Consider the following 20,749-nt stretch of genomic DNA (forward strand, 5'->3'; position numbering starts at 1 on the left):
ACTCTAACCATTACACCGACTGGCACACGCCGATTGCAGCTAAAATTAGATATATGTACTATTAAACGTTGCCAGGCAGTATATTGGCGCCAACCAACAGTCGCCGGAAAAACGCGCCAATAAATATGACGCGCATGCGCATTACATCGAGTTCCGAAGTCACGATCGGGTGTGACGATGTAGTGACGTAATAGTGATCTTAGCCAATGAGGCGCATCCCATGTTAAAAAATCCTATGTACGGTATGGAATTACGCTACCCGGCGCTGTCCGGGTTTTCTTGAATGAGGCTTTTTTGGATCACGTGATATCTCCCTATTTCTTTGAGGGACATACAAACCGTGTCTACGTTAACCAATATGGCGACTTCCTGCGCGACTCATGAAACAAATCTAGATTTAAAGAAACGTAAAAATAAATATATATTTTTTCTTTTTTTAAAGGGTGCTAAGTATTTTGATTCCCCCCTTTGAACTTCAAGTTATCCATCTCTGCCTGTTTCTGCTTTAAAAAATGCTTAATTAAAGCTGTGAAATTTTTTCGATTACGGGCCCATAATTAGTTTTAAAACATCCTAAACTATATGAATTTATGCAGTTGAATATCAAAAGACAATACGGAGACATTAATTTTCATGCTTGAGAAGATGTAAATAAAAAGTTGAAATCAATGTTATTGCATGGATATCCAACTCGAAAGTAGGTCCGGCTAATTACTTCATATTTAATTTTCTGGGCTTCGTATATCTCTAAGTGAACTCAGTATTTCAAAAATGGAGTTTGAAGACAATTTTGAAAACTGTTGATTTGACAGAAAACCCCACAAAATTTCCGCATTTCTACATTAAAATCGGCAATTTTAGCACCGATTTCTATGAGGATCACCCTCTTCCTGACCCTCAAAGCGATGCTGATGATGATTATGCCGTCATTCAAAAAACTTCATTACTGGGAGTATTGAAAATGTGGCAAACCATTATAAAAAAGCATAAATGTTATACATATACTGACAGCCTTGAAGAAATGACAAACCATTGTAAAGGCATATACACGTCTTAAACGCATTGCCAGGGAACCACGGTAACCAAAGTAAACGTTCGGAAAGTGATTGTTGAGGCCCAAAAACCATTGCTGCGCGACAGTTTTTTGCCCATTTGGGGCATTTGCCCTGCTCTGACGAAATTTTAAAGTAGCCTATTGTTCAAGTCGGGTCCCATTTGGTCTATATGCAAAATTTGGCGACGGTCGATCTAAAATTGTAGATTTGTATAGAGAACACACACACACACACACACACACACACACACACACACACACACACACACACACACACACACACACACACAGACAGACAGAAAATCAATTTTATATATATAGATAAATTTTTAAAACGGTGATTCCAACGGAGGGTATTTATTAATTATCCGGCACTGAGTATTGTTTCCCCCATTTTGTTTGTCTCTGAATTGAAGGAAGAGATTGTCTGCTTCTGTAATGAATTACCTCAGGGCCGTCTTAACGCATGGGCCCAACAGGCACGGCCCATGGGGCCTTCCCCGGTGAATAGGGGCACTCCCTCGATAATGGGATCAGGTGCTATGATAAATAGCATGTGCCGCTTTAGCAAATTAGCCATTTTTTCAAGAGGAAATTCGAGCAATCGACAAGGCCATATAATAATAGGGCCTTCCAATTAGGGGTTTGCCTGAGGCCGCCTCCGACGGCAGGTTAGGGGTTATACAAAATTCCCCCCCCCCCTTCACCCCTTCTAGTCTAGTTTTCTTGACTACTCATTTTTCTATATTAGCCGCCCTATGATGAACATTATACGGATATGATGACATCGTAACTATGATGGAAGCATTTGTATACGAGTATGATGGTATCTATGTGATGGAAGCATTTATACGAGTATGATGGTATCTATGTGATGGAAGCATTTATACGAGTATGATGGTATCTATGTGATGGAAGCATTTATACGAGTATGATGGTATCTATGTGATGGAAGCATTTGTATACGAGTATGGTGACAAAAGACGTCAGAAGTGATTTCGAACCTGTGGGTGCTCGTCTTGAACTTTATGCAGGAAATTTTGTTTTGTTTGAATCGATTCTGGTGGGGAAGGGGGGGGGGGTGCGAGGTGCTCCATCTTATGTTGCAGATTATTGCGAGTGCTCGAGCATTCACAGTATCTCGGCTCCGATGTCACTGATGATGACATCGTGACTATGATAACCGCATCCACATGCACACATATGAAGATCATTCCTATATGATGAAAGCATCTGTACGAGTCTGGGTCTGACGACATCATGACTACGATAACCGCATTCATTTGAAGAGTTATGAGTATGCTGGAAGCCTTTATACGAGTATGATGACATTGTCACTACGAAGACCGCTTAGAAAAAAAAATTAACGATGATGTCGTGACCATGATAGCCACATTCATACAAAACACTGGTCCTTCACCGTGGAAAAAAACTTCCTCCAGAGATCTCAGGGTTTTACTGTCTTTTGCGTAATGGGTCTCAATTTTCTGTTTGGGACGGCAATGTTCTTCCATACAGGACAGATGATGCGGCCGGTGTATGGGAAAAGTGATGATATCCTACGTATGACATGGCATAAAATATTTACTCAACGTGAATTGTATCGGACATGTCTGCGACAATTCTGGAAGACACTTAAGTCCAAAAACATTGGAGCTGCTACTACTACCGCTGTACTACTGTACTTAGCCCATTGCGGTCTCATAAAGACATGGAGGTCCTCCTCTGAGGATTGAAAAGCATCCACCGTGAGTTACCGGCAGGCACAAAATCTTGAGAGAGATGTTCCTCAACATTTTAAATATTGAAAAAGCATCGATTCTTACATGACATCCTCTATAAAGACGGATTTACAGTCTTTCGATCGCCATTAGCAATACTTCCGCGAGTAATGGATGCGTCTCTTATCGATTGACCGTCCCCGGGTGGGAAAAGTTATTGGCATTCGTTGCTGGATGACCGGTCGGCGAGTAAATATTGTCTGAGGCCAATCGGAAAGCAATTGCTCTTCTCGTGGAACCGCAAGGCACGTGACGGCGCATCTCAAATACAAGAAGGAGTGTAGACAGTGGAGTAATGTCCCCCCTTCTATCTTTACGCCATAGGGTTTTATAAGCATTCACGGGGGCGGCTCCTTATCCCTCAGTTCTGAGACAATCAAGACCGTCTCTGAGGAAGAGCGGGAGTGATTGAAGAAAGGAAAAGTAATTAAGAAGCAGCTGCTACAGCTCCTTGGGAAAGTCCATTATGTAAATTTCGTGTGCTAGTGGTGTTTCCTGATGCATCTATGTAGCTGATTTTAGCGGAAGGATCCTACCCATTTTATTTACATTTAGATGCGTCTTCTTGGAGAAGATTCAAGATTTTGTTTTTTTTGGAAAAGTGTTTCTTGGTTTCGTTTCGAGCATGAAATGAGTCCCGGATGTAATTTGGAATTCCTTTTCCCACATAAACTCCTACATCGAAGAAATTGCGGATGAGGTTTCTTCATCGGACGAGGATATAAAACGATATCGTGTCGAAAAGTTTCACCACCGCGTGGGTTCGTGGAGGCTTCAAAGGAAAAGAAAATGCGAAATGCTCTGGGAGTCCCGCTTACCACCAAACCTGAAGTAGCAAGCACCCCCCCCCCCAATTTAGAATAGCTTTTGCTATCAACCAGGGCCGTCTTAAGAGCATCATGGGCCCCAGGGCCAAGTGATTTTTCTGAGGCCCTACCTTGGAAATTATAGAAAATTTTAACCGGATCTCATTTTTGTGAGGCCCCCTCTTCTCCTGAGGCCCGGGTGGGCCCACGCATTAAGACGGCACTGCTATCAACCAAATGTACCGCACACCAACTCCGGTCATATTGCCATACAGCAACTTACTACCGATCGAGTTAGGTCGGAAATGAAGGTTGGTCACGGCGATCACATCAGGTTCGGTTCGGAAAGGTCTTGTTATCTACGTCCTTCACCCAGGCTCGAACCCGCATCTTATTACTGCGTCACTCCGGCGCAATTTATCCGTAGTTGACAGGATTCGAACCTGGCTAATTAAAACTGGAGAAACCGTGAGATACCCAGGCTCTGTCGCAAGAAGCAACGCCAATACTCAGGCTGCCAGACATCTCCTGCAAGGTTAGGGGCATTTTTTTTTTTCATTTGTGTCTCCGTATTGCGTTGCGGTTTACTCTACAAAAATCAACCCTGTCACCGTTGATAAATAAATAATTATATACATTTGTAATTTTTATTAGGAAAATTCATTTAGGAGCAGGCGCAGATCCAGAGGGAGTCGGTAGGGCAAGCAGAAGCATACGATGCCAGTATACTGGTACGAATCCGGCCATAGCAGATGACTCCGAGGGCCACATTTTTCCCGCGGGCCATCGGTTGAGCATGCGTGCGCTACGATACATAAGTCGCCTTAAATGTGAGGTCATCACAATCACGACGTCCTCATGCACGATTGCGAAAGAGACCGTCATACTCGTATGAATGCTTTCATTATTGCCACGATGCCATCATGCTCGTACGAATGCAACAGCCACGATGTCGTCATTACCCGAGTGAAATGTGGCAATCATAACTCATCCGAATGACTATCATTTAACTGATATGAATGTAACCTTTTGTTTTCTATCTCGATGCTAAATGACACTGGCCATTTATAAAAGAAAAATTCATACTATTTGACTGTACTGTGGAACCAGTACCACAACACTCGTGAATTCTCAGACTTAAAAGCGATAAGAAAAGGGGAGACCGCATTCACTCGGAATAGGGGAAAAACATAAGGAAAAATGACAGGCCACGAGAGAATCTCACAAAAAAGGGTATTGACGATGGTTATGTGGTGGTACATCTAATACTCAAGTATCGTGAAACACACTCCCAGGGATTATTTATCACCGCGTATAGCTGCCGCCTTCTCAGTGATCTATACTCGTAATACCGATAAGGGGGAAAAAACAAAAGTATAAATAAATGCCGACATTGGAGAGGTCATCTTTCCAGATGACCGGATGTAATTTATCGCAGTTTGATGCTTCGGTTTCCACATACGCTGTACTGTATATAATACATACTTCTTCTCCCGCGGAACAAAAAAAATAGCGAAAACTCTTGAAAAATCTTCGACCTAAGCGCGCCAAATCGACCATGAGAGACCATCCTGGTGGATGGAGGAAGGGGTGGCCCTGTGCCTGCAGGATATATCTAGATAAAGGTGGTTTCTCGGGCTCGGTATTCATGTGAATTGATGATCTCGCGAGTAATGAGGACGGGATTGCTATAAGTAAAGGAAACCAGACGAGGCAGCGGCCCGCGGGGACTCTGCCTGTTGTTGGTACATCGAGTGGGGTCAAGGTACATCGTGTACATTATACATGCTCAACACGTGGTCATCGGAGCCATCTGATGCGGAACGCGATTTCAATCCTAATTTTATAAAAATGTACTAAATGTCACATTTCAGATCGTTTAAGCGACTCGCGGTGCAGTTTCACATCACTTGAGTGGTCCATGACATGTTCCCACATAACTTCAGCGACCCGCGACACAGTTCCAGATCACCAAAGTGTCCCGAAGTACATTCCAGATCATTTAAGTGATCCGCATAATATTTACAGATCGCCGTGGCAAAGTTTCCGAGCACTCAAGTGATCTGTAAAGTGCCACTGATCACTTAAGTGACCTTTTAGTTCTAGATCACTTAAGTGACCTTTTAGTTCTAGATCACTTTAAGGTGCCCGCGGCACATTTACTAATTATTTAAGTGACTTGCGCCACAGTTCTAGATCACCAAATTAAATGACTAATGCCATATTTACAGATCACCACGACACAGTTCCAGAGCACTAAAGTAGCCTGCGACACATTCTCAGATGACTTAAGTAACCCGGGGTGCTGTTCCAGATCACTTAATTCCGCCATATGTTTTGAAATCAATGAAGCGGCTCGCACTCTCCTAAAGTTTGAACACCCTTGGCGCATATCGTGTCAAGCCGCCCGAGTCACTTGGACGGTGATACTGATAAGCCTTATGAGTTGACTGCTTGCTATTTCTGATGCTTGACTTCCGGATACTGCCAAGCCAAAGCCTCATGGTGTGGGCAATGGCTACTATGGTTATTCCTCATGCCTATGGTTCTAACGGGGACACAGGGCTGTAGCCCGAATACCCGATAAATCCATCTTATATATTTTAATATTCCTACAATATAGGTTTACCCGAAAACAAACATCAGGACACGTAAAAAATTCTTGAACTAAGGATCTGTCCTCATAGACAGAACTTTCGGGAAAAAAATAGGAGTCCCATTTCGAGTGCAAACCTAGTAAGCCTGAATTTTGTTGAGCCGCGCAACAATAAATTCAATAAGCTATTGAAATGGCAGGTCTTAAGCCTTGCCATTTCAGTGGATTATTGATAGCCATACACAGTATGTGGCTGTATCTAAGGTTCACAAACTGTTGATATTCGCGGTCCTCTTGCCAAGGGTTCATAAACGCATGACATCCACAGCAGAAAAATTAGAAAAAACCCTGGTTACGTTTAACCCTGTCAAAAGACATATCAATGTCGTTGGATCGACGCAATGCCCGGACAAGTTTTCAACTCACCCATGCAAAAATCCGTCTCAACCTGGGGAAGAAGTAGAACAATGAACATCTTGAATATTATATCCAGAAGCAAAACTGGGGCCAAAGTTGTTTGATTAGATAACGGATACAGTATTATATTAGACTAGCTATAATACCCGGCGCTGCCCGGGTTTTCTTTAACGAGGCTTTATGGATCACGTGTTACCTCCCTATTTCTTTGAGGGACATACAAACCGTGTCTACGTTAACCAATATGGCGACTTCCAGCGCGACACATGAAAGAAACAAATCTAGATTTAAAGAAACGTAGAAATGAATATATATTTTTTTCCATTTTTAAGGGGCGCTAGGTATTTCGATTTCCCCCTTTGAACTTCAAGTTATCCATCTCTGCTTCAAAAAATGCTTAATTACAGCCGGGGAATTTCTTCGATGTACTTTACGGGCCCATGATTGATTTTAAAATATCCTAAACTATATAAATTTATATGCAGTTCAATATCAAAAGACAATAAAGACACATTTTCATTTTGGAGCTTGAGAAGATGTAAATAAAAAGTAGAAATATCAATGTTATTGCATGGATATCCAACTCAAAAGTAGGTCCGGCTAATTACTTCATATTTAATCTCCTGGGCTTGGTATATCTCTAAGCGAACTCAATAGTTCAAAAATCGAGAATTCAATACAATTTTTAAAATTATTGATGGGGCGGAAAATCCCACTATAAGTCTGCTCATTTCTACTGTAAAATCCGCAATTTTAACACTGATTTCTGTGGGGCATCATCCTTTGCCTTACCCTCAAAGTGATGCTGATGATGGTGTCTATACAAAAAAGCTCTCATTACTGGGAGGATTGAAAAAATTGGCAAACCATTATAAAGGCATAAACTATTACACATATACGTACAGCATTGAAGAAGTGTCAAACCATTGTAAAGGCATATACACGTCTGAAACGGATTGGGAACCACGGTAACCAACGTAAACGTTCCGAAAATGATTGTTGAGGCCCAAAAACCATTGTTGCCCGACAGTTTTTGCCTATTTGGGGCATTTTCCCTGCCTTGATGAAATTTTAAAGTAGCCTATCGTTCAAGTCGGGTCCCATTAGGCATATATGCAAAATTTGGCGACGATCGATCTAAAATTGTAGATTTGTAAACACACACACACACACACACACACACACACACACACACACACACACACACACACACACACACACACACACACACACAATCAATTTTATATACAGGGTGATTATAAAAAACTATCCCGACATATGGGCCCCTAACTATCATACCATTCACAGAAACTGAATGAAATTTTGGCATAAGGTATTTTGATGTATGCGCTCAAGAATGATATGGAAAACAACAGTGTCACTCTAACAGTTACGGTTACAGTGAGAAAATTGAGAAAATATCAAATGGCAACACCAAGTTTTTTGTATTGGAATGTGATCTCCATTGTGAAAAACCCTAAATAGCGTTCGAACGGCAACTGTAGCATGAAAATCACCGGCGGTAGATAGGCTAAAAGTGAGGACAACCAATAAGGACAGAGAAGCAGCATAAAATAAAGCATTTTATTGTGTTTCCACATGACCTTGTGGAGGACTAATCAGGCTGGGATCTCAGCCGAAGAAACGGTGTGACGAATGAAACGAACATTAATGCTCTGGTGCACAACAAAGGCCCTTTTTACTTGCCTAGCTCCGGGGATTTTCGTGCTACAGGTGCCATTCCAACGCTATTTAGTGTTTTTCAGTATGGAGATCGCATTCCAATACAAAAAACTTGGTGTTGCCATTTCATATTTTCGAAATTTTCTCACTGTAACCGTAACTGTTAGAGTGACACTGTTGTTTTCCGTATCATTCTTGAGCGCATACCTCAAAATACCTTATGCCAAAATTTCATTCAGTTTCTGTGAATGGTATGATAGTTAGGGGCCCATACGTCGGGATAGTTTTTTTATAATCACCCCGTATACAGTAGACTAGCTATATTACCCGGCGTTGCCCGGGTTTTCTTCATTGAGAGGCTTTTTGGATCACGTAATATCTCCCTCTTTCTTTGAGGGACATACAAACCGTGTTCAAGTTGAACCAATATGGCGACTTACTGCGCGACTCATGAAATAAACAAATCTAGATTTAAAGAAACGTAGAAATGAATATATATATTTTTTTCTTTTTCAAGGGGTGCCAAGTATTTCAATTCCCCCCCCCCCCCATCCTGAAGTTCTAGTTATTCATCTGCCGGTTTCTGCTTCAAAAAATAGTAAAACTGTGGAAAACACGTCTGAAACGCATTGCTAGGAACCACGGTAACCAACGTAAACGTTCGGAAAGTGATTGTTGAGGCCCAAAAACCATTGTTGCCCAACCATTTCTTGCCCATTTGAGGCATTTTCCCTGCTCTGACGAAATTTTAAAGTAGCCTATCGTTCAAGTCGGGTCCCATTTGGTATATATGCAAAATTTGGCGACGATCGATCTAAAATTGTAGATTTGTATAGAGAACATACACACACACACACACACACACACACACACACACACACACAGACAGACACACAGAAAATCAGTTTTATATATATAGAATTCATAGAATAATTTTGAGGCACAAAATCACTGTGCCATGAGCTAATTTCAACTCGCCCACGCAAAAATCAGGCTAAACCCCTGAAAGAAGTAGAATAACGATTATTCCAAAGCAAAACTTGGGCCGAAATCAGGCACTGGAAGAAGTAGAATCATGAACATCCCGAACCATTTCAGGAGTATATGTCCGGACCAATGCTCTAAAATCTACTATATCCTACAAGTGGTGGAGCTTCTATGAGCTGCTTCTATTTCGCGGAGGCGCGAGTATCTTTGACATTCGTCCAACAAACGCGAAGGAAATGAGTTTTCCTTCGGAGAGTAAAAATTCCAGGTAAAAAAGCGTTTTTCTCCCGAAAAGCTCTCCTTTTCTTTCGCCCTCCGTCTCCTCTGTCTGAGGCCACGCCATTACTAATGATTTATTTCTACATCTCGGGGGCGTTGATCTCTTCCCAGTCAGACTGGTGTTGGCTCGATATATATACAGACATTGAATGACGCCGCTGACGGCACCTGTTGTGTCTGACAGAAGAAAATTTCCCAGAAAATGCTTGGATAATTTATATTTGGCGAGATCTCCATTTTTTTCTCTCTCTCGAGAAGAATCGAAGAGATCCGATTCTCTTTCTCTCTGTCTGAATGAGAAAAACCGATATTTCATCTCAGTTATTTATCTCTCTGGTAAGGCTGTGCGGAATTGAGGAAAAGTCGTATTATTTTACTTTCTGCATAATATGATGGAACATATTAATGGATAAATCATCATGAACAATGGAAGTGAGATAGATCAGATCGGTAATTGTATGGAAATATTGCCCATGAGAGAGAGAGAGAGACAGCGTAAGGGGCCATTCTCTCAAGTATTACGCAAGCAGATTTTCAGCCATTTTTGACCCCCCCCCCCCTCAGCAAAATTTCGTCAGCAGCTTAGAGTATTTCATATCTTCAAAAAGGGGTGGTTGATGACGCAAGCAACCTTCAAACCCCCCCCCCCCCGCCCCTTGTCATGAAAAGTCAGCAAATCCGCGAAAACCCCCTCGATGCTGACGTAATTTTTGAATGCCCCCTAAGTATTTGGCTGCCATTTTGGGTTACGTGTTGTTATTGGTTGGCTACTTGGAGTTCTCAATAGGGAATGTTTGATAACGAACACCCTCGAAAAGCTACGATAAAATTATTTTGGAAAATTCCATGATACGTACTTCAAGAGTTTTGATCCTATTAGTTGCGATCAAATGAAAATATGAGTAGGGCTGCAGGAAAAAATGCAGCAGCATATTTTGCAGAAGCCAAAGGTTTCGGACACTACTACTACTACAGTCGAATCCCGTTATAACGAACGCCAAGAAACCGGAGGAATCACTTTCGTTACTCACTGAAATTTCGTTATAAAGGAATTCCCGGTTACCTTAGCATTGTTCCTATGTAAACTTATTTGGGGGATTAGAAAAAACGTGTTTGTTAAAACGAGATTTTCGCTATAACGGTACTCGTTAAAACGGGATTCGACTGTACTTAAAGTACATGTATACCTTATATACATTCCCTCTGCGGAATTTCTAACGGATTTGTACATGCAGGAATATGTTGTGTGTGTGTGTGTGCGCGGAAGGACCTAACGTATTTATGTGGTCAGAGTGATACTTGTTTTACGTTATGCTGGGGTTTGACATCTGTCTTCCATTTTTTGAAGTCAAAAATTGTGAATGCTCGAATTTTCATGTAGTTTATATAATTAATATATAATGAAAATGTTAGTATCGTGTTGAAGGTCTATTTGTTGTCTGTGGAGAGACTTTCTCAAATGGGTTCCGAACATAATCCCGATAATACCGACAACCTCGAAATTCCAACGATACTGAAATCCCTACAGAACAAAATCCCGACGTACCGAAATCCTGACATTAAACATAGAAGAACCTTACACAGTCCGATTCACATTTCAGAGATATCAAAGTATTCTCGAAGGTTGGGTGTATCCGGATATTTGTTAAATATAATAACAAAAAAATCAAATACAACACATGGCCATATATACAGCAACGCGTCTGTAAATGGTAACCAAAAATCCCGAATAATAAAATCAAAAGCAAGTCGTAAATCATAAAATCAAAAGTAGATAATCTAATCTATATGTCTGTGTGTGTGTATGTTCTCTATACAAATCTACAATTTTACAAATCTACAATTTTCCACCAAATTATGCATGTATACCAAATGGGACCCGACTTGAACGGTAGGCTACTTCAAAATTTTGTCAGAGCAGGGCAAATGCCCCAAATGGGCAAAAAAACTGTTGGGCAGCAATGGTTTTTGGGCCTCAACAATCACTTTTCGAACGTTTACTTTGGTTATCGTGGTTCCCTAGCAATGGGTTTCAGACGTGTATATACCTTTACAATGGTTTGTCAACGCTGCCAGTGTATGTATAATAACTTATGCCAGGGGTTCTCAACAAATGCTCCGCGGAGCCCTCCGCGGCGACTCGAGAAAAATAATATAAATCAGTAAGTTTGATAGATAAATAAATAAAAGAGGCCTAGAAGGTTCTGCCATAAAAATTATGCACAAAAAAGGGCTCCTCGAGTCAAACAGAGCTCCGCCTTGAAAATTATATGCTGGATAGGGCTCCGCGAGTCAAGGAAGGTTGGGAACCGCTGGCTTGTGTCTTTTTAATGGTTTGCCACATTTTCAACACTCCCAGTAATGAGGCTTTTTGAATGGTCATCAGCATCGCTTTGACGGCCAGGAAAAGGGCGATCCTCATAGAAATCAGTGTTAAAATGGCCAATTTTACTGTATAAATGCGGGAAATTTAGTGGGGGTTTCTTGCCGCATCAATTTTAAAAATTGTATAGAATTCTCGATTTCTGAAATACTGAGTTCGCTTACGAAGCCCGGGAGAAATAATTAGGGAAGGGAGAAGTAATTAGCAGGACCTACTTTTTTGAGTTGAATATTCATGCAATAACACACATTGATATTTCAACTTTTTATTTATATCTTCTCAAGTATGGAAATTAATGTCTCCTTCAATATGGCGGATAGGGCCATATTTCTTTTAATATTCAACTGCATCAATTCATATAGTTTAGGATGTTTTAAAACTAATTATGGACCCGTAAAAAGTACATCGAAAAAATTCCACAGCTTTAATTAAGCATTTTTGAAAGCTGAAACTGGCAGATGGATAACTTGAAATTCGGGGGGGGGGGATCGAAATACCTAGCGCTCCCTTGAAAAAGGAAAAGAATATTTTCATTTCTACGTTTCTTTAAATCTAGATTTGTTTATTTCGTGAGTCGCGCAGGAAGTCGCCATATTGGTTAACTTGGACACGGTTTGTCTGCCCCTCAAACAGAAAAATATCACGTGATGCAAAAAGCCTCGACAGATCAAACTTGCGACAGCACTGAAATCCCGACGTTTGAAAATAAATTTCGCTAAAATTGAAATCAGTTAATTTACTAACAATCACCAACAGGACGTTTTGACGCAGAATTAAGTGGTTAAATCACTGTAATTTGAAATTTTTTTAAAATCGTAATTTCTATTTAAAAAAAAATTACGTCATTATTTATCGTGGCTTTATTCTGCGTCACTACATCCATCAACTATGTCATGCAGGCTTAATAATTATGATGATAACGTGTGGTTTTATAAATTTTATTAATTGAATAGATGATTGTGTTCGAATTAAATCACCTCGTCCGCAGCTTCCGTTTGATCTTCCGGCAGTGGAGTGGAGCTTTCATTCGATCTGAGCGACTTCCTGGCCTGGTAGTCGCGGAACTTGGACTGGATCTTTTTTGCTGCTTCGTCCTCTGAGAGTGGACCGTCGATACCTGTCGATAGCAAATAAATGTATGATGACGGGAGCGAATATAAAATAAGGGCATGCAAAGGTAAAAATTTTTTCCATGAGGAAATTAATTGATTAAAAGAATAAACTATAAAAAGAAATTTTCGACTCTAATCCGTTGATGAACTAATATTGAACTTGAAAATAATTTACAAAACACACTGTGTTGGGGGTACATTATAGTTTTCTAAACTGTTTGTTTCGTCCCCTTCTTCAAAATGTTTTCTTCTCATTGCCCCTAATTCAAGAGAGAGAGAGAGTTAACCAGTAGGATCAAGGGCGTAGCGAGGGGGGGGGGAGGGGGGGGGACTTGGGGGTCTGGTCCCCCCCTCCCCCCGAAAATGTGAGAAAATGACCGAAAAAAGGGAAAAACATGCAAAATCCATTGTTCTGTCACTTTGGTCCCCCCCACGAACGAAATTTCTGGCTACGCCCCTGAGTAGGATCCTATACTAAACTCTAAGCTTCTACCGCTCCCTGGACCCTTGGGGGGGGGGCGATATTGCTCAATTTAGTAAACACTGAGGTACCACAAAGCGTAAGATATGCTGATTCGTTGATGCTAGAAAGGGTTTTTACCTTTCATCACACACAAATTCTATCTCTCCCCACTAACAACGACGAGGGATTGATCAGAACATCAATCGATTCTTCAAAGTTTGTCAAAAATTATTTTACACTCACTTTATCTGCTCTAGTAGCTCTAGAATTCTGGATGCCTGCTCTATACTTTCCAGATCAGTGAAACCACCATCGACTTAAACTGAATTTCTTGATTTGATTTAAAGTATAGTCCGTTATATACGTTGTATAATAATAACGTACAATACTTTAGATCAAATCAAGAAATTCAGTATAAGTCGATGGTGGTTTCACTGATCACTAATCAAGATTTTCAGAGAAAAGGTTATGATGCTATGGGTTCTATGTCAAAACACCGTATACAAAAATAATGTATGTCCCTTTTCTGGACGCGGTAGCCCACAGATCGATAAGTATACTCGCGTGTATAATACTAAAGTACCAAAGGATGTTCAGAGGTGCCGCGAGTTCGATACCCGGTTCATCCTTGTTATAAAAGCTTCCCTGAAGCGGCGGGGGGGGGGGTACAATAGAAACGGTGACATGACCACACCACATAAAAAGATTTCTACCGCAAAGAGTCCCACATGGAGGGGCTAGCGCACCAACCACTCGGTGAGCATTGATGTCGTTCGGAATCGGCGATAAATTGTTGCCACCGGTCCAGTTGGCGCCCTCGTGTTCAGAAAACGACCGTGGTGTAACAAACATGATCAATGATAAAATCTATCTTTTCTCTCTGTTGCTAATCGTTGACCTAACAAGTCAACATACTCTTCAGCTACACGAACGAACCTCTGTACAACAATTCTACCATTTTTTTTTAATATTGTCTTCATATTCTGTCCCCCATATGATCAGCCAAGGGGAATACTTTCTTGAATTACCTATACCTCCGTTCACTTCTTTGACCCATCCTTAAATTTAAAAAAAAAAAAAACACCAAAAACTAATACTAAAAAGGTAATTTAGTAATTGATGAGATGCCTGCATTTCGAATTTCTTAAATATTCAACGTTTGGAAATTGAAACGAATAACTAGGACGAATACCAAAGCTGTCTAAAGATAAATTACCAATAAGAAACGACACCCTTGACAACATTATGCGGAGGTGAGGGGAGGGATCACCATCGAGGTGTTGTGACACACACATCAGCTATTTTCAACTTGCTACTCACCTGCAGCATCAAGATTATTCGATGCTTGTGGAGGATTTTGTGCTCACGGAGGATATTGTTCCTCATCTCGATTTGAGCAACTCATTAAGTTGCTTTCAAAGACTGGGCTAAATCGGTTTTGCGTAACAATGTCAGAGTCACTATATAAGTATTCTTATTCTGATGACGGTCATAGATGGTGCTCACGAATCAGAAGAGAGATGAATATTCTTTGCATAAATGGACCATAACGTTCAAGCTCATTTATATGTTTATTGTGCGTGTGTGTGAGCATTTTTTTTTTCCTATTTCCCCGAAAATGATCAGTGAATAATGAATTTGTGAGATCCACATCACGTCATACCGATATCGTCCCTAATGATATAGATCAGCGTTTCTCAACCTATAGTAAGCGGACTAGAGGTGGTTCACGACAATGGCATTGGTGGTCCGTAGCCATACTTGATAATTTTATTCTAACTAAATGGAAATTATCCATTAAAACAGTTGTAAGTGATGTTACTGATGTTCTCAGCTGGGTTCAAATAAAAAATACACCTTCACATACGTAGGTTCAATATACCTAGTAAGAGGGAAATTACGATCGTGCATATGGGATACCACTAATTGTAGCCAAAAAACGTAATTTACGACAAATTTGTTGAGTTTGGGAATAAAGGGCAGCTACACAAATAGCAGTAAAAAACAATTTTTCACGGGGAAAAAACAAAACAAAAAAAAAAGCATTCCAATGACAGAGTGACCATAGTTCATTGGGAAATACGGTGATATATGGGACATTACCAATTGTTGTAAAAATATCGTCATTGGTCGAAAAATTTTCGTTGTTAAAATTGCTGAAAAATTACTGTGGGAGGGAAAATCGTATCGCATTGAAATGTGGTGCACGAAAAAAAAGTTGAACCAGTAATACGGGACGTAAGTGGCCCGCCAAATTGTTTCAAACATTTCATTGGTCTTAGGATTCTCAAAAACGTTGAGAAACGCTGGTATAGATCACGTGATTGATTGAAAGCCGAAGAGATTCTCACAATACACCAAGATAAGGAGGAAAAACAAATTCATTGAATTCCTTAAGTAAAATGATATTCGTGGAAAAGGATGGTTCCACATGTCGTAAAAAACCGGCAAAGCATTCGCCTTCAAATAAAATCCACAGAAATCCCGTTTGAAAAATTGTAGAGCATCATCATCATCATCATAAACCAGAGAGAGGGGGAAAAAACAACACGCGTAAAAAAACTCCCGGCAACACAAACGACCACAACAAAAGACCTCCATGGACAGGCGCCATGTTTGAAACGGCGCCAAAAATCCGACATTCCGCAGATCCGGGACAAAATGATGATAAATAAGTATAAGATGAAAAATCCTCCCCCGAAAATACTTAATCTCACGAAAAGAGAATCCCAGTTTTTTTTTATTATTATTTTCTACCATTTCTGCAAGAATTTCGTGGTGCATTCGGTTCGGCTTGTTGTCTTCGAACCGAACCCAATCGAATTCCTCTCCATATTAGACGGAAAATCCTTGTCAACATCAAAGGAAATAAAAAAAACAAATATATATATAATTTATATATCATAAAAGAATGTCCTCTTTTTCCCAAGGCAAGGGAAAAAACACTGCGTTTCCACCATCTCAGGGTCCACTTAATATCCTTATTATGTCTCCCTTATATGTTGCTTCCGATGCCAACAAATACTGTAATATTCAGGACAAGGAAACTAGATCAGGAATTCCACTTTCATTTTTTGTCTGATAAATACTTTTTTTTTTCCTTACCGAGTGTCTATTAATGGTCCTAGGTTCTGTAATGTCTTCCATAATATACACGGGAAGCAGTACATTTACGTTCGTGTCATTTCTCTTCATTACAAGAATATCTCATTCTCTAGAAGGAAAACATGTCGTAACAATAATATACGGTGTGTATATAGCCGCAACTATTTAAGTGAAGAAGCTTATGCCGGCTCTGAGCTGTGAAAAACCGGTTTTGGGGAAGTGGTAAAATAAAACCGACCATTGAAATTAGCCCGCGCTTTGCTAGCCGAACCTCAAAACCGGTTTTTTCCCTCGGGTTAAACCTGTGGGGACACTGCGGGTGTGGACCCTGTTTTAGGAAACGTCTTGATGGGGAGGTTTGGGCCGAAAATATCTTACTGGCTGATTTTAAATCATCTTGTGCAGACACGTTTTACCTAATTTGCTGAATTACGGGCTAATTTTACATCATCTGCTGATCACGGGCTGTTTTTGTGTTGTCTGCGCTGATCACGGACCGATTTTACATAATACGCTGATTACGGACTGATTTTTACACCCGGTGATGACAAGGAGATTTAATTTGCTAAAGACGGGAAAATGTTTACATTTTCTAACCACTGACCAATTTTACATCTGCTAGTCACTGAGTGAGTGATTTTACATCTGTGAATCACTGATGAGAATTTACTTCGGCTATTCAGTGACGTTTTTACATCTCTAAATCACTAATCAAAGTTCGAATAAGCTATTCAAATACATATTTTTAAAACACTAATATACATTTTATATATCATTAAAGAATGCTCGCTTTCTCAAGGCAAGGGACGAAATACTGCGTTTCCACGATCTAAGGGCCCACTTAATATCCTTATTACGTCCCCCTTATATGTTGCTTTCGATGCCAACAAATACTGTAATATTCAGGTCAAGGAAACCAAATCAGGAATACCACTTTCACTGTTTGAGAAGAAATGCTTTTTTTCTTACGAGTGTCTATTAATGGTCCCGGTTCGGTAATGTCTTCCATAATATACCCCGGATGTAGTAGATTTACGCGCGTGTCGTTTCTCTTCATTATAAGAACATCTCATTCTCCGAAGGAAAACACATGCCATAAATAATATACGGCGTGTGTGTGTAGCTTAAGTTCTGAGCGGTCTACAGCCGCCGCAATCCCAAGCCGAGTACACGACGCCTGCGCTACGCGATTCTGGGCTGTGAAAAACTGGATTTGGAGGGTTGGTTAAGCAATGTCGATCATTAAATACTTGGCCGGTGCTTTGCTAGTCAAACCTCAAAACTGGTTTTTCCAGCTGTGTAGTGCTGCGGGTGAGGAGGCGGCTTTAGAAAACGCCTAGATGAAGATTTTGGCCAAAAATCTCTTGCCGACATCATCTGCTGATGATTACAAACTGATTTTACATCATCTGCTGAACATGGACTGATCTTATACCTTCTTTTGATGATTATGGACTAATTTTTACATCCGTTCATCATTGACTGATTTTTACATCCGTGACAGAGATCCAAATTTACTACAGACAGAAATTTTTCTACATTTTCAAACCACTGACCAATTTTACATCTATAAATCACTGATCGAAATTTACTTGGGCTATTTAGTGACATGTTTTACATCTATAAACCACTAATTAACGTTTACATAGGCTATTCAATGACATCTTTAAATCAGTAATTAACGTTTGAGTGAGATACAGTTGAATCTCGTTATAACGAACTCCAAGAAACCGGAGAAATCACTTCGTTACAACGAAATTTCGTTATAAAGGAATTCCAGGTTATTTAAAAATGTCCCTATGTAAACATATCTGAGGGGATTACAAAAGTGTTCGTTAAAACGAGATTTTCACTATAACGGGGTATTCGTTAAAACGGGATTCGACTGTATTCAAATGCATATTTCCAAAACACAAATATATATTTTATATATCATTAAAAAATACTCGTTTTCTCAGAGAAAAATACCGCGTTTCCACCATCTAAGGCAAAGTTAATATGCATATTATGTCCCCTTATATGTTGCTTCTTATGCCCACAAATACTGTAATATTAAGGACAAAGAAACTAGATCAAGAAAATTCCACTTTCTCATGTCAGGTAAGAAATTTTTTTTTTCGTACCGAGCGTCTAATGGTCTCTCGGTTCCGATTCAGTAATGTCTTCCATAATATACACGTTACATGGGATTTATGTATCATTTCTCTTCATTATAAGAATAGCTCATCCTTCACTGGGAAACATGTCATAAAATAATATACGGGTGTATGTATTGCTCAAGATTCTCTGGTCTGAGCAGTCCACAGCCGCAAGTATTAAGTGAAGAAGCTCAAGCCGTACGCCACGCAATTCTAAAAGTAGCGAAAAACCGGTTTTGGAGGGGTGGTTAAGCAAAATCGACCTTAAAATCAGCCTATGCTTCGCTAGCGAAACCACAAAACTAGGGGTTTTTTTGTGGGGTTGAAGCTGTGTGGCACTGCGGGTGTAGACCCGGCTGCTTATAAAAAATCCCTACATTTCTAGCTACATTGTAGAAATCTAGCGCATCGTGATTGAATGAGTGATGAACCATTACGTCACTCATGGTGAAATTTTTGCTATCGACGTTCAACAATAGATACATTTGATTGTGCTTGAGTCCTATATTCACCGTTGGAATAATGGTTATAGTACGAGACTCATGTACTGAAGGTTGTGTATTCGATTCGGTCTGAAACCCATCCAATTTTTTTTTTACATCTTTGCTATCATTACTGATTTACTAAAAAATGTTTCCATTTTTGTTTCTGATTTGATCAAATGTGGTTCACGTGTATCGAGAAGACAATAATAAAGGTTCGCGAAGCTGGGCCCAGCTATAATTTACTGATTCAATAAAAAAAATGATTTCATTTTTTGTTATAATGAACTTTGGAAATTCAGTTTCTCCCAAAACTCCACCTCTCGTGACGTCTCGCTAGCTTTTTTGCTCGCAGTAACCAATCACTGGCGTGCTAATGCTTCCTGTGTTACTAAGAGAGTAGGGATTGTAATTACTCGACCCGGCTTTAGGAAACGTCTTGATAGAGGTTTTGGGCCAAAAATCTTACATTTTACATTATCTGCTGATCGCGGATTGATTTTACATGTTCTGTTGATGATCACGGACTGATTTTGTATCATCTTCTGATCACAGACTGATTTTATATCATCCGATAACAGACTAAGTTCACTTCATCTGCTGTTATACGGACTGATTTATAAATCCGTCGTTCATCATTGACTGACTTTTATACTCGGTGATGACAAATAGATTTAATTTGCTAAAGACGGGGAAATTTTTATATTTTCTGACCACTGACGGATTTTATATCTGCGAATAAATGATCAAGATTTACCTCGGCTATTTTCAGTGACATGTTTTTACATATATAATCCTTAATCAACGTTCAAATAGATTATGTTTATTCAGTGACATTTTTACACCTGAGATCTAACTAATCAACGTTACAATAGCTATTCAATGACAAATTTATTGCATCTACGAATTACTAATCAACATTTTATGCCTATTCAATGACATATTTTTAAATCAGTTAATCAGTAATCAACGTTTACATAAGTTATTCACAGCTTGATTTTTATTTCTGGGAATCACTAATCTACGGTTTGAAAATACAGTTAACGACGTATTTTTAAATCTACGAACTGACATTTATATGGCTAATCCATTTAGGAATCACTAATCGACGTTTATATAGAGGCTATTCAATGTCACATTTTATATCTACGAGTATAAATCAACGTTCACATAGGATAATGAATCTGCGAATCACTAATAAACGTTTATACAGGCCATTCAATGACATATGTTTACATCTGCGAACAACAAACAACATTTACATAGGCATTACATTGTGATATTGTCACAATGACCTATTTTTGCACCAGCTAATCATGAAATGATTTTATGGTCATTCCACTGACGAATTTTACATCTGCTCATCATGAACCAATTTTACATCTGTTCCATCTGCTCCCTCTAGTATTTCCACTGACTATTTTATAGGAATTTTTTTGTCAAAAGCCACTTGAATTTTTGTT

General features: G+C 39.7%; 1 protein-coding gene across 1 annotated transcript in view; it reads right to left on the minus strand.

The window, feature by feature from the left end:
- The window catches only part of LOC149078097 (uncharacterized), a 52,522-nt gene that overhangs the window by 13,068 nt on the left and 18,705 nt on the right, over positions 1-20,749 (minus strand). The window contains exon 2 of the mRNA XM_089241693.1: positions 12,964-13,103. Within this exon, the coding sequence (XP_089097819.1) occupies positions 12,964-13,103 (140 nt within the window). The remainder of the gene's footprint in view (positions 1-12,963; positions 13,104-20,749) is intronic.

The sequence above is a fragment of the Pholcus phalangioides genome, unplaced genomic scaffold (genome assembly GCF_987345545.1).
Source record: "Pholcus phalangioides strain wild (caught in Gottingen) unplaced genomic scaffold, Ppha-v1.0 ptg000014l_1, whole genome shotgun sequence".
Classification (NCBI taxonomy): Eukaryota; Metazoa; Arthropoda; class Arachnida; order Araneae; family Pholcidae; genus Pholcus; species Pholcus phalangioides.